A 15,840-nucleotide genomic window follows, 5' to 3' on the forward strand; every position below is an offset into this window, starting at 1 on the left:
TGAATTTTTAGCAGTTCTAAAAAGTAGGCTATCACAGGGAAAATAGTGGGCTCCACCTCAGTTGGAGGGCTCTAAGATTCACTCTTGTTCCCGAGAACCTACTTAACAGTCGGTCGCCAATGATTTTCCTGGTGCGTCGGGGAACGCACTGGATTTGCCGCCGCGATCACCGGCGTCCAGGGCCGCCGCGGGTCTCCAGAATCCTGCCCCATCCTCAGCGCCCCGGCGATGCCACGTCTATCAGTCCCGCAGAGGGGCGGGGACAAATAGGCCCCGCCCCCGATCGCGTGTCGTCACGCCCAAGGCCCGCCCCTCCGCCGCCCGAGTCGCTGCTAGAGCGGCACCGCCGGCGCGGAGCGCGCAGACGCCGGCGAGGGGGCGGGAGCAAGCGCGCGCCCGGAAGTCCCGGGGGAGGGCGTGTTACGTATATCCGGCGAGTAGCTGGCGGCCCCTGGTGCTGCTGGGTTGTGTGCTCCGAAGGAGGGTCCAAGCTGCCCGCCGCCAAGGAGGAGCCCCCCGGGCCGTGAGTCGGGGGGCCGCGGCGAGGGAGGGAGGGAGCCGGGGCCGAAGGGGCCGGGATGGACGGCCGGGAGGGTCGGGCTTAGGCCGGCGCCGGCGGGTGGGGGGCGGGGAAGTGACACGCAGGCGGTTCTGAAGGGCCTCGGGGCTGGTTCTGGGCGGGGACGGGCCGACTCGGCGGGGTCAACTTTGTGGGCTGCCGGCCTCTGGGGTACCTTGTGGGTCTGCATTCCGCCTGCAGGTCTTGCGGACGCCGAGCAGAATCACAGCTTTCTTGTGTACTGTGCGCTCGTGTTTACGGAACGGTTTCACATCCCTTATCTCGAATGAGGCGCCCGGTGAGGCGGGTCGGAATCTTGGACGGTGCTTGTTTCACAGGATCGGGGACCGAGGCTCGCGGTTGGCCAAGGCCCCGCGGGGGGCCAGTGTGGGCTTTCCAACCAGGTCTTCTGACTCCTAGCCCGGGGCTTCCCCCCACATCGCTTCTGTGTTATCATCTCATGGCCTGGATCGAACCCCGTATTTTCGCCTTCCCCCTCTTTTTCCCTTCTCTTTACAGTGCATGGAAAAAAAATGCTCACATGCGGTATGTTTACTTCTCAGTGCTAACCGAGAAGTCGGGAGCACACTCATGAGGGTCGGCGCTAAAGTGTTAGTGTTCTCCCTGGCCGCTTGTCTTTTTCTCCTTTACCTCGATCCATCTGCTTAGATTGTGATGGGGACTTAATGGAGATTGGCAATGGGGCCGATGTTTGACATTTACCCTGCCGCTGACCAGAGTTTCTTAGCTAAAAGCCAGCTGCCTGCTACCTCAGATATGTCTGGAATGTGTGTCGGACTTGTACTGAGTGTGCCTAAGAAGTAATGAGTGTGTATAAGGAGTGAGACGTGGACTCTTTATTGGCTAATGGTCATCCTAGTGCGCCTCCTTTTTGTTTGTTTGAATCATTCTTGAACTTTGCAAGTTTTAGTTTCGAGTACACTGGCAGTGCTTTTGTTATTTAATCCGGGTGAATTTTTAAGTACTCTAATTTGCCCTAAGATGCCCTAAGGTAATAGAGGAGATCAAGAATAGAAAATAAATAGAATGTAAATTATTAAAATACCATTCAAAAGGGATGTTAAGTTGTGAGAAAGATAACATCTGTGTAATTGGTGAATTTTGCTTTTCCTTTTTAAAGCAATTTTGTGATTTGGATTTGAATTTTGTGTGCTATTAAAAGGAAGAGCTTTCACTGTGGTATTAAGAGGAGGGTTTAAATTCTGCGCTGTTACTTTTTTTAGTTGAACAATTTTGGCCAAGCAGCTGACCTAGGAATATAAGCATCCTCATCTTGTTAAGTGAGGCCAAAGATTCCTGCCAGGGTAGAGTTGGTGTGAGAATGAAATGAGATTTATGTGTATACACTGTGTAAGCTGTAAAACTCCTCATTGAGAAACTAGGAATCCTAAGACTTTAGAGATTAGAGGAGCCTTCATGACCATTTCCTTAACTTTGCATAGCAGTACAACCCAACTCTTGGGGTCCAGTGAAGGCTTTATTATTTTTTTTTAAATATCACCTGAAGAATTTCTTCAAGTGCTCTTTCTCTAGATCACTTTGGAGAGAATTATAGGACTTTTAAAGCAGAAATTCCTTAAAGTGGAGTTTCTCCTGTCACGTTGAAGAATTCATCTAGTTGGGACTATTTCTAAAATTATGTGGTGAACTTTTCAGAGTCTATAGAGCATTGGCTGCAAGCCAGTGTATAGTGCAGATATATATGTAACTGTTGGGTTTTAAAGGAGTGATCAGAGTGGGATGACCTTAATGAGAAAAGTAGGTAAGGATGCCTAGTTTGCAGAGGAGAGGTGCATCGCTCTTTTACTTACTTACAGTGGGAACTTAAGCATAGGGGCTTTGTAAGTGTATTTAAGTGATTGAACTTCTTAAAGTGCAGATGGAATTTGCAGACAGAATTATTATTTAACATGCTAAATTTGGCTTGCCTGCCAAAATATATTTTGAGGTTACTGAAAAGGGCCAAAAACCTCTTAGTATCTTTTCATAAAAGTTTGTGTCTTTATTCTTTACCCCCAGCAAAGCCCTAAGCCTCACTTGGTGCTGCATGGTAAAAGCCATAGAAAATAAGCATTAAGCATCCTCTGAGGTTTATAGGTCTGGCCACAGGCTTTACAAAAGAACCCCAATAACAGGATGAAAAAGACCATGCATACTTTCTTCATTTCTCAATTTCTTTTTCATTTAGCATTCTTGGGAGAAAGAATATTAGGTAGGTTTTTGTAGATAACCCTTTTCTAAGTTATTCATGAAAATTTTGTTTGATAGCACTCAGTCACATCTACTATAAAGCCTTGTGATCAGATTCTCCTGCTGATGGAGAGGAGTGAAATGTGGGAGATCTTTCTTTTATCTGCACCAAATCTGAGGTTTTGAGGCAAACCTGACTAGCTCTTACTTTCTTAACTTCATTCAGGGATTCTCTTGCTTATTACCAATGTATGTAGCCCTTTTATTATCTTCGGGCCATCCTTTGTTTTGTCTAGGCCTATGGAAAACAATAGGAAAAGTAGTATTAATATCCATACTAATTAAGGTATGTACTTGGATTGGCATGTATCAGGTATGCCTGAATGAATATTTTTATTTTAAGAAAATCCATATTTGTTAAATAGGGTTAAGTCTTAATTATTCACATTATGAGAGGATTCTTTTATTGCTTCATGGTTCACCAAAATAGCTAAATCTTCTTTTTGTGAGATGAGACATATATTTGCAAAAAGGGCTAAACCAGTATTGTTTAAAGAGAGAAAGTGTTAATAAACAGAGCAGGGCAAATTGTGCCAACCAGTAGACTTTTGCTGACTTTTTAAAGAACTGTTTTAAAGGACAGATAATATGTTTTTTCATTCAGGTTAATATGCCTTTTTTAATTTTCTACTTAGTGCATCTGTGTGGCATTTTGATCCAGATTATCGATGAGACTGATTTCCTAGAGGTGTTGCTAACTGGTAGACAGCAATGATGTATCTAGGGAATGTGAATGAGCAGCTGCCTGGAGAAGTGAGTCACGCAGTAAAAGAGGAAAATATGTCTTTAACTCCTATTACTCTGAGTATCATAGAACTTTAGAAAGCCAGAAGTTTGTGCAGATCTGAGGACCCTAGAAACTTTCTGCCAGGGTGCAAAATCCTTTTTTTTTTTTTTTTTTAATGTCCAAAAACATTAGACTGTAAACTTGTATCAGGGCCAGGAAATAAACTTTAACTTCTCCAGAACTGGACTAACACCCAGAAAGCTAACGTTTGCTGCTTTCATATTTTATACAGGTAGTAAGCATTAATAATGTCTTTCATCTTTGAGTGGATCTACAATGGCTTCAGCAGTGTCCTCCAGTTTCTAGGTAAGGCTGTTTCCTTGAAATATATCATGGGTGTCACACTTTGCTTTTCCTCCAGCAGTTTCAATTGAAGTAGCCTTTGGTGTGAAGAGGATAAAACTATATTAAAATTATTTTTTCTCTTTTAGGACTCTACAAGAAATCTGGAAAACTTGTGTTTTTGGGTTTGGACAATGCAGGCAAAACCACTCTTCTTCATATGCTCAAAGATGACAGATTGGGCCAACATGTTCCAACATTACATCCGAGTAGGTTTGAAAATACCAGGTGACCTTTTGATATTTGAAGGTCAGTGTTAGGCTTGGAGGAAGAATCCCCAATTGATGATGTTTTTTTATTAACCGAGGTCCCAAAAGATCACTCACTTAAAAAAAACAGCTTTCTTTCTATAGTACACGCCCAGGTCCCATGGTCAAAAATCTAGATCTCTGGATCTTTGTCACCCTCTGTTCTCACTAATCTTGTAGTGGCACACATCTCCCATATCTTTCTAAGCAGCAGCAAACACCTTGGAGTACCAAAAATCTTGGCTTTTTGGAATAATTTAAAAATACTCTCACTCTTGTATCCTTCACAAGGTGAAAGTTTCATTAAGTGTTGAATTTGTGTTGGCTTACAGTACAAATTGTATTGTAGCTAGATCTCATTGAATGGAGAAGTTTATTTCTTTCTTCTTTTTTATGACAATTTTTCAGCATCAGAAGAGCTGACAATTGCTGGAATGACTTTTACAACTTTTGATCTTGGTGGTCATGAGCAAGGTAAGAAATGACTCAGTGTAAGGGTGGTTTTGACTTTCGGTTTATTTTGTGCCCTTTTTTTGTTTGAAAGCACTGTGTTATCTTTTAAATTGCTTGCATATAGGATTAAGATCTTAGTACTTTGATGAAGTTGTTCTAGTCATTTATTATTTTTAACTCATTTCAAACTCATCCAGAGTTCTCTAAAAGACCGTTCAACCCCTCCTCTCCTCCCCATATCTTTTGCCTAGATTAATCTCCTTCTATATAATGCATACTCGTATTCATTTTTCTGCAACTATTTGTGAGTATATCATGTTCTTTTACTCCTTAAACCTTGGAAACATATTTCCTAAGAACAAGAATATTCTTTCATATAATCATAGTAGTTAACAAACCCAGGAACTTTGTTTTAGTTTTATCTACTCTATAGTAGGTCTTCCCCTTTTTTGGTCAATTGTCCCAATAATCCTCCTTGAAAACATTTTTCTTGTTGAACAAGATCCAGTGCAAAATCATATAAAGCATTTAATCATGTTTCCTTTGTATCCTTTCTTCAATTGAGCTAATGTAAGGAAATAAGTAATTATTTGTAAGCAGTTGCAAAAATTGCATAATGGCTACTTTTTTTTTTTTTTTTTAAAGATTTATTTATTTATACAAGCACTGGGTACAGTCAGAAGCACGGGAGGGTGAGAGAATTCACCAGAGCCAGAGTAGGGAGCAGAGCAGGCAGAAGGACCGAAGCACACTGCTGAGGGGAGCAGCGGGCGGCAGGAGAGGTCTGCGCGCCATGTGGGACCCTCCTCTGGTGGCCGGGGAGCAGCCGGGGATCGAACTGGTGCCACAGAGGCCGCAGGCAGCTTCGCAACCCAGCGCTCAACCGCTGCGCCACCGGGGAGGCATAATGGCTACTTTTGACCATTATGATCTACATTGATATTTTGTATAATCTACCCATTGGGGCAGTTGTAACATTATCTTCTAACTTGTAGTTCTCAGTGCTTTTTGCCTTAACTTAGACTTTGTCAATTTGGTTCCCAGACTCCTGACAGTTATTTTGCATATGATTTAGAGATATACAAAATGGGTGGCTTTTTCTGATGGACACCCACTTTATATTTGGCAAGACTCTAGGCTTGGGGGAAAACATTTGAAATGCAGTGAATATTCTGGGAGGGTAGTAAAGAAATTACTGAGATTCTGTCAGGTTAACTCGTTTGGTACTAGATTAAATTGAGAAGTCTCCTTTTGGAGTATTATATTAGGTTGAATTTAACATAGTTTTTTAGAAGTATAGTTTAAGAAATGGAATATTGGTAACTTCTAATAGTTCAGTCACATAATTTTAGCCAAAAGGCCCGTAAGCAACCCAGATAATTTTAGTTGGTGATTTCATTAACATATACACTAATTTATTTACTTAATATTTATAGACTACAAAATTGTACATGTAGTATCGTTGTAATCATGTAAAATTCCTGTGCAAAAAAAGAGAGAAATTATGTGAAAACATTAATGGAGTATATTTTGATGGAAGATTATAAATTGTTTCCTTTTTTTCTATAATGGGTTTGTGTTCTTATTTGGATAGGAATATATGTATGGTGTCTTTTCTGTTTCACAAGAATTTGTAATGCTTACAAATATAAATTCAGGATAATACAGTTAAAAATTGAACTGAGACCATCCGGAGAATGCAGGAGGAGGTTTTTAGACACTTAAGCTGAGTATTGTGTATTCATTTGATGTCATCAATTTAGCTTTCAGGTTCTGACAGACAAAAAAAAGTGTTGATGTTCATAGTAGTGTTTTGTTTGTTGAGGAAAATTGACAGGAATACTTTTTCATAATAGATAAATAACTCCCATTTTATAAAAATTACTAAAATGCTTTCCATTTAAAGGTTTCCCTATTTGTGTGTAACTTTGTAAAAAAAAGTTTTAAATTTAACTTGAAGTTGTCTGCACTCAATAACAAATTCAGTATAGTAAGATGGAAATAAAAGGGAAAGTTCTTTCAACTTTTCCTTTCCAGTACCACTTTTTAGAGGATAACCATTGTTAATTGTTTGATGTAGAGATGCTTCCATATTCATCTTACTGAAAGGACTACAAAAGAATGGTTTAGAAATTATAATACAATTTTAAAGCATTCCCTTCCAAATTGTTATTACTTACTGTCATGTAAAAAAAATAAAATGTGTAGGACTCTCTGGGTTAAATGTAGGAGCCTGGGGTACTGTCTGTGAATGTCAGCCGCCAGTCAGGCACAGTTTTCCTGAGGGCTTGTGGATGAGTGTCAGCACACTACACTATAGTGTAGGAACTAATTTGGGAGCAAAGTTATATGAACAAGTAATTTGCATCCTAATATTTAAACTCAGAGTTTGCAAACTAAAATGGCTCCAGGGGTGAGGTAGATCACTTGAGTGAAATTGGCTGGGTGTATTGGGAGTGGTGGAAACTTGGGCAAGCTGAGGAGGCCAGACCTTTTCAAAAGGGAAGCTACCTCTCCACTCCAGCTGATTGTTGGCATGTGGGTAGGAAGACATGGAATTGCCAGATATTGCAGTTTCACACAATCCAACAGAAAACCTGATTATAGAATTAAAAATCAGAATCAGTTCATGGATCATTAGTTTATACCATCTGTCCTAATTTAATACTGGCTAGGTTTAGGCCTGACCAAACTTTCTCCACTTTATTATAGACTATTCATTCTCAGATAAATATTTTTATTGATACAACTACAAACTTTGTCTTTTAGCTCGTCGGGTTTGGAAAAATTATCTCCCAGCAATTAATGGAATTGTCTTTCTGGTGGACTGTGCAGATCATCCTCGCCTCATGGAATCCAAAGTTGAGCTCAATGTACGTTTGTTTTTTTCCCTTCTCTTGGCCTCTGTTTCTTTTAAGGAATAGAGCATAGTACTGCCAGTACTTAGTCATTCCAGTTAATATTTGGTAAAAGTCCTAGTTACAGGAAGGGAGGGACTTAAAATCTGAGACATTTCTGAGTTTCTTCAGCTTGAGTAAATTAACTATTTATATCTGTCATAGTGTAAATTATGTATAGTGTGTTCAGCACACTCCCCAGTTTATGTTGCTGTTGTCCCAGCATAATACATGTCTCTCTCTTTCACATGTCGTGTATGGTCGCTCTTTATGAAGTGTTGCTATATCAAAACCTCAAAAGGGGTATTCAGGTTCTTTATGTTTTTGAATCTGCATTTCGAGGTTGTGCCTGCCTACCTTTCTGTTGCACGACTTGCCAGACCCTAAGTTTTTTCTCAGCCTTCAGTTTTGGTTACATGCAACACTTGATGCTATCAAGGACTTATTTGAGATTTTCTTTTTCAGCCTTGTGTTTTCTTGACTTGACATTTTCTATGTTGCCTTTGTTATCCCTACTGCCTTACCCTGTGCCTCTTCTCTTTATTTTTCAGCTGTTTCTCTGCATTGTTCCTGCAGTTTAAACTGGTCTGAAGTTTATTTGTAAGCATTTCTCAAATCTGTAGCTTTAACCTCATGTCATGTACAATCACCTGTAAGCCAGCCCTTCACATGACCTCTTGGCACTAGCCATTCTCCCTCTAAATCCCCCTTTACGATCTTGGTTTTTGTGCTCTCTCTCTGACTAATACTTCTCAGGCTCTTTCACAACCACCTGTTCAGCTGTGTAGCCTATGGCTTGCTCTTCCCCAGGGTGGTCAGGGCTACTCCCATTCATTCATCTGCTACCCATATGCCAGTGACTTTTCTCCTCTAAACTTCTGTTGTACTCCAGCCTCGTACATAGCGCTTCCTACTAGACAACTTCACCTACCAGTTCTGTTCTTCTAGAATGGAACTGCCCCACCATCTATCTGGCATGCAGTCCTGAATTACTATAGATTCCCTCACCACCTGCCACATACTATAATGTTAGAAGGAACTTTCTCAGACTTGTCATTGCCCTCCTTAATATCCTTTAATAGATCTGTTACCTTTGGATAAAATCTACAAACCTTTTGCATTTTTTTACGATCTTTTATGATCTTTACTGTTTCACCAGTTTTTTTCTCTCTCTCTGTAACCTACCTTAAACTGCATTCCAAATAGAACAACTTGTTCTTCCTTGAGTACTTGCAGGGACACCTGCCTTACTTTCTCACCTTACCCTCTAACCCACTTTGCTGGTAAATTTCAAAATGTCCTTTAAGAGATCTTAGAGTTCAGGTGTGACCACTTCTAAGACACCTTCCCTCACTTCTCAGACTATTAGATTGTCTTCCTCATCAGTGTCTGTTGTCTTGCCTATAGTCCTTTCCTACTATACTGTGAACTTACATGGTAGAGACCTTGTCTTTTTGAGAAACTCCTACACTTAGCAAAGCATAGGACACAGACTGGGCACTTGGATAGGATTTAATGAATGCATGAATGGCATCTTTACTCTGATTTTGTCTAACATTTCCTGTAACTTAAGATGATCAAAGCATGTTCCTTTTTATCCCTTCAACTCTCCTTCCCTAGTTTTTCCAGTCAGTGAGAACTAGATTCTCTTCTCGGATTTGAAATCTCTGCCAGCTTTGATTCTTCTTGTTCATCTTACCACTTAGACATCACCCTCTTCACCAAGTGAATCTGTAATGGTGGGTTTCTTTCTCCAGAACGCCTACTGCACTGTTCATTACATGCTGCTGTCTTCAGCTAGATCATCAGCTCTCACCTGAGTACCACACTTATTATTTGTCAATTAATTGTACTAAAAGTGTCGAGTCTATCCACTGACTTCTGAATTGGAGTCTTTAGGATCTATCGCAGCCGGTTTCTCGGACATCAAAATGTTGGTCATCCCTTCCCCTTTCTTTTTTTTTTAAATTTATTTATTTATGCATACAAGAACTGGAGTACAGGCCAGAGGTATGGGAGGTGAGAGGATTCACTAGAGGCAGAGTGGGAAACAGAACAGGCAGACTGACTGAAATATACTGCTGAGGGGAGCAGCAGGTGAGACAGGAGTGGTTTGCTACGCCATGTGGGTACTCCCTGGCTGGGGATCGAACTCCAGCTGCAATGGCTGCGGATAGCTTCATAGGTTGCGTCTTAACCCCTTGAGCCACCAGGGAGGCCCATCTTTCCCTTTCATTTACTGTCTCTGCATCTCAGCAGACATGCTTTAATCCAGTTTGACCATACTCCATGTGGCTTCCTGAATCCTTTTACTGTGAAGTCATTGCTTATGTTATTCCATCGCCTTTTCATTTACCCAAATTCTGCTTGTCTTTCAGAGCCCAGTTTAGGTTCCACATCTTTGTTGACTTTCTTCAAGCCCACATTGCCATTTTATTACTTTCATTTTTTAATGGTTTTTTCATTCTGTCCCCATTCATTGTAACAGTCATCTACTTGCTTGCTTTGTTGATAGAGTGAGGATTTCTGGGGGCCTGGGATATGTCTTATCCTTCCTTTTGTTTCCCTGAGATCACAGTTTGATAGTACTTGACACACATTGGGTGCTCACGGAATACTTGGGGAGTTCTTGTAGTCATCTGGAGGCTCTGTAAACAGAATGTTCATTCTTCTGGGACTGTGCCTAATGGTCACTCAGCCTGTGGCTGAGTGAGTTAGCCTAGAGTCCAGGTTAGGGCAGTCTGCTGCCTTGTAAACAGTCACAGCCGTAAGTTACAGTAGTTTTGAGGCATTTAGGGGATTTTTACTTATTAGTAGGGTGTTACAAAAAGATTAATTTTTAATCACTATAAAGATAGATTTTCACTGTATACTTGATACCTTAGAGACAAGTGAGAGTCAAATTTGTTTTCATTTTATGGTAGACAGCTAAAGATTTTTCATTTAGCTTTTGTTTGTTTTTGTTTTTAGGCTTTAATGACTGATGAAACAATATCCAATGTGCCAATCCTTATTTTGGGTAATAAAATTGATAGAACAGATGCAATCAGTGAAGAAAAACTCCGTGAGATATTTGGACTTTATGGACAGACAACAGGAAAGGTAAGAGAAAAATCTGCAGAGGATATATAAAGAAAGTTCACAGCTTTTAAGATGTGTTTTGCTATCTAGATTTTACTTCCAATAGTTTTTACTTCTCACAAGTTTTACTAGCTTAGAATTTATTTTACTCTGTGTAATTATTGAAGTCAGGAACATGTTCTTTAACTATTTTCTAGTGAGATACATTCCTCGGGTCTTTGAGAATGAAGGCAATGGTAGAAAAGTCAATTACCATTTTAAGAATTTTCTGACTATATTTCAAATCTTATTCTGAAAAATCTCATTTGAAAAGAACCCTTCTTAGCCGGAAATTCATTTTCTTTTTGACTCGAGGTTTCAGGTTATGAAGCAGAGTGATCATTTATATCACTTTCCAAGCATTAAAATTGAAACAGTTGGGTCAGCGCCTTGCTGAGAGAGATAGTACTGTTATCCCCATTTTGAACATGAATAAACTGGGAGTGATTTGTTAAGGTCTACACAGTAAGTCAGTGATAAAACCAGGGGTAGAAACCTAGTCTTCCAGAATACTAGGTAATGCAGCCTCTAGTTAGGAGAACTCTGTTGCAGAAAAATAAGCTTGTGAGAGAGAGAAAATCTGTTTCAGCTATAATTAAACAGGAAAGTTCGGGGTTTTGGCATATTGAGTATAAGATTTTTCCTTTTCTGGGATCATAATGATGTTCTTTTACATGGTTCTTTACTTTTATCTCTTGTTGGTTTTTTCTTTTTATAATTGCTTCCTTTGAACATGAACAAACTGGGAGTGATTTAGTTTCCCCTTTTCTGCATCAGTGTTTCACTCACATTCATTCTTAATTTCCTTGACATAACCTATTAGTACATTTTCTGAATGCATGCATTAATGAGAATGACCTTGTTCGAAAATATCCCAGAATTTTTTTTTTGTCCATCGAAGAACATGTTGGTTCTATGGTCCCAGTGGCCTTTTTCTTGTTTTGCTGTCATAACTTTCCAGCTGAATTTGAGGGTACTCACAGCAAATACTCTTCACAGAGAGAGGAAGGCTGAGAATAGGATTGTGGTGCTCACTCTATCCTGAAAGCTTGAAGACCACAGGATGTTATCTAAATGGCCTTGATTACATTTCTACAATTAATCCCTATTTAGATTTGCTTCTAATGGAGAAAGTGAGATTTGTGATTACCCTTTCACACTCTTATACCGTGGAGATGCTAACAGGCCTTTCTTGGTTTTGCCTTCCTTAGGGAAATGTGACCCTGAAGGAGTTGAACGCCCGTCCTATGGAAGTGTTCATGTGCAGTGTGCTCAAGAGGCAAGGCTACGGCGAGGGCTTCCGCTGGCTCTCCCAGTATATTGACTGATGTGTGGACCATGAAATAAAAGAGTTTTACTTCTCTGGACTGATCCTATTCACAGCTTCCTCATGAACTTTTCTAATAGAGCAAGGAAAGCTCTCCAACCATGTCTGGCGTTGAGAAGCCAAGAGTCTCAGCTCTCTCATCGCCCAGTGGTGATATGTGCTCTTCTCCACACTGTTGGGAGGTAACGCTGCCCCACGTACTGGTGCAGGTCAGCATCCCAGGACTTGGAAGCTGGCAGGATTTGCTGGGTAAAGCTGTGTGCCACCGTGGGGCACCTGGAAAGAAAAACACGTCTCACCACTGTGGTTGATTTCAAAAGAAAGTGATTCTATTTTTTAAAGAAAGTGTTGTTAATGTAATTGGTGTCCCTTCTAACTTTTTAAGTTCACAATTTACTTGGTCCAGAGCTTTCTATTCTTTTTTTTTTTTTTTAATCTAGTGAATGGTATTTACATAGTTCATAAAATTATGCACAGATACATTCTGGAGGCCAGAACTCAGTCCAGTGAACTTACTCTTGTTGAGTTAGCAACAGGAAGGTCCATGACTCTGCCTTTGTAGGTGGCATCACCTTGTACAGAGAACAAGAAAAGGACAGAACCCTGGGCTTGTAGTTGTAGCAGATTTCTACTGTGGCAAGCCAGGGTCATCTCATCATGGAATGTATGGCAGATTGTTCACTGCTGGAGTTAATTATAGAGTGGGTTATAGTTATTTTTACTTATAAAGTTATACATTTGAACCAGTCTTTGCTTTGAACTGTTGTGACATTCATTTTTCTCTATAGCACCTTTTTCATTTTCAATTATAAAAAGTAACTTTCACTTCATAAGAGTTGAGAACATCTCCCATGTTGTCATACACTGCAGATGTGTCTCAGTTACTTTTGCAGATTCTAGAAGAAATTTTTCTGAATAGGAGAATCACACAGGACGAGGGTCATAGCTTAAAGGGCTCTTTCATTCTGTGAGTTGAGAACTTAAACATCTGGTATTGTTACGGACTCTAGGAAAAATTTATTTGGTGGACTTTAAAATTTCTGCTTGTAGAATTTGGTGACTATGACTCCACTGTTCATGAGCTCTGTCTTTTTATTGGCTATCAGTTTTTTTTTGGGGGGGGGTGCTTATAAAGGTTAACATCTGTAGCTCTTCCAAATTTTTTCCCGTTTTTGGTATGAAATTGCCTTTCTTCATTTCAGAAGTACATTGAGGAAACTAATCCAAGAATTTCATGTAGAACTGTTTGAGCCACCATCACTTGTTAGTAAGCACAGTATAAAGCCTCAGCATCCCTAGTGAAATGATGAGGATTATTTTTATAGCATTCCAGTTTCTCAATGCCATGTGTAAAAATTGGATCTTAACCAATATTCTACCCTTGTAGTGAAAGTTGAAGGGATAGGAAATGGTCTGAAGATGGGAGGTGATCTTCATTCAATTTTCCTTTCATGAATAGTTGGAGGTAGTTTTCTCAAAATTGAAAATTGTGATGATGATGCTTTTTTGCAGAAGACTGAGTTAAAGTCAGTGGACTCTTGCTTCTAGTGTGCAGATGGGGAAGGTGGATAACATCTTCCTGGGGTGAGGGTATTCTTGTGTTCAGTTGTTACTGAACTTTTTGTTGTTACTCTTCAGTACTGACCTGTTGGGAAAGCATAGTTTTTTTCACTGCCAGGTACCAAATGCAGAGGCTCAGTGAAGTGTAAATCTTGGAAGAGCATGCATTTCATTTATTAGCAAGCATAGCTGGCTTAGGACAAAATTGTTGGTTTGGAAAGAGGTTAAAGCCTTAAGTGAATAAATCTAGCTAATGGTGAATGAAATAGTTAACTTGCATACTTTCAATTTCCTTTGGCTAAAGGTTAGCCATACTTCTCTCTCCAGAGACACGAGAAGTATGATTGCTTCAGTGTTAGTTTTCTTATTTTTGTTTACTTAATTCCTAATCACTTTGTAGTAAGCTAGGAAACCATGGATTCTGCAGAGGGCAGCTCTTGTGAAAGTGTTTTATTTTGGCCACTGGAGAATGAGGGGATTAAAAAGTCGATCTATTTCTTGCCTCCACAGATAACAGTTTCTATAAGATAGCAAAAGGAAGCTGCTGTGAGGAGCTTGACTCCTAACAGTAAGGATCAGAGCTTTGTACAGAAACTCCCATGAATTGAGACTTTTCATTCAGATTTATCAGAGTGCAATATATGTCCTATTTCAGGAAAAGTAAAACAGTCATTTACAAAAGGTCAATCTGTATCCTAAGCATTTTAATAAAAAGTTAAATCAAACTTGCTATCTCACTTCTTCTTGGGGGGTGGGGGAACATTAGCTTGTTCTGAGTTAAACATTGTAAACATAGTGGGGGAAGCAAAAGGTCCTCCCTACTTAAGGGAAGAAATATTTATAAGGATGTGAGAGACTTAAATTTTGCTACCAGGAAAAAACTAGGGCAATTCACACATTGCACAGGAAGTCCAAAACAATACTATTTGACAGTCCTGGAACGTGTGCAAGTCCCAGGATTGGTGATCATCTCTGAGACAGGATGGACAGGGCAGGCTTTTGAGAAAAATCTGTTAACATGCTAGCAAGGACTGGGTCTAGTTTGGCTGTGTTTCATTCACCATTTTATATACATTTGGAGAGAGTCAGTTGAATGCTACATTTGGCCAAATAGGGGAAGGAATGAAACCTCTTCCTGTGATTTTTCTAGGCTTGTAGAAAGCCTTGTGTTGAGAAAAGCGTTGGGACTAATTGCATGGGAAGCAAAATGGAAGTTCTTTTTTTTTTTTTTTTCTTCTCCCCACACTGCCCTGGAACAAGTTCTTTTTGATGTGAGTATAAATTATTGGACACATCCTGTGATTGAAACGAATGTCTTCTATGAAAGGATGCCATGGGTTCTGTGTTCACGTGGTGGTGTTTGTGTTACTAGTTTCAGAATGGAACAGGAGACTTAAAGTCTGAGTCAATGAGCCTAGCACTCAAGAGGTCTCACCTCAGCTGCTGGCTGTGGCTTGGGACTCTCTGCTGAGTTGTGCCATAAACACAAAAATGCTTGACGTATAACAGTTCGTCCCGGAGGCTTGAGCGTCATTAAGGGAGAACGACTGGGCTCTAGAGAGAAAGAAACTTAATTACTAGGAAGTTGGGGTAGTTTAGAGATTTGACCTTAATCAAGCCGTCTTCTGTGTCAACAGAACTAAAGAATGTGCCTACTATGTGAAAAATTCATTTCCACTGGCCCCCCTGTCCCTACAGCCACTTCTCAAACTGGTTTGTCACTGGAGCATTGGGAGCTCCCTTATTACCTAATGTGTGTATATACCAAACAGCACTTATTTTGTAAAGGAATTGAGGCAGAAAAGTTATGTAACTTAAGTAGTAATTGAATATTTTTATAACTGCAGACAAATATGTACTAAAACAATCATTACAATTAATGTGTGTTTTAGCGATACAATAATACTAGCTTGAGGTGAAAGTTTTGGGGCTATCATAAAACCCTTCAATGTTCCTCTGTCCTCACCGATACTTCTTTGGAAAAGTAATGTTTTATGCTATTTTAGTTAGATCAAGGGTGGCAAACTACATCTCATAGGCCAAATCTGGCCCACTTTAAGTGTAGAGAAACTTATCATAAGGATGCTATTTTTGACATAGGACAACTATATGGAATTCAAACTTAAAGTGTCCATAAGTAAAGTTTCATTGGAACACAGCCTCCCCAATTGTTAGCTTTTGCATGCTAAACACAACTGCAGATTTGAGTGAGAGAGGATGCATGGTGTCCCAAAACCTGAACTTTTTATATTTGGGCTCTTATATTTCCCCCCCGC

General features: G+C 40.0%; 1 protein-coding gene across 1 annotated transcript; it reads left to right on the forward strand.

Moving 5' to 3' along the window:
- The first annotated feature begins 417 nt into the window (after window positions 1-417).
- Window positions 418-12,364, forward strand: SAR1A (secretion associated Ras related GTPase 1A). Its single transcript, XM_037495589.2, has 7 exons — window positions 418-523; window positions 3,850-3,923; window positions 4,049-4,168; window positions 4,616-4,681; window positions 7,430-7,533; window positions 10,528-10,659; window positions 11,889-12,364. Exons 2-7 carry the CDS (start codon window positions 3,866-3,868, stop codon window positions 12,003-12,005), a joined length of 597 nt encoding a protein of 198 aa, XP_037351486.1. The 5' UTR covers window positions 418-523; window positions 3,850-3,865; the 3' UTR covers window positions 12,006-12,364.
- The last annotated feature ends 3,476 nt before the right edge of the window (window positions 12,365-15,840 follow it).

This window comes from Talpa occidentalis, unplaced genomic scaffold (genome assembly GCF_014898055.3).
Source record: "Talpa occidentalis isolate TD23 unplaced genomic scaffold, MPIMG_talOcc4v2.1 talOcc4.8, whole genome shotgun sequence".
NCBI lineage: Eukaryota > Metazoa > Chordata > Mammalia > Eulipotyphla > Talpidae > Talpa > Talpa occidentalis.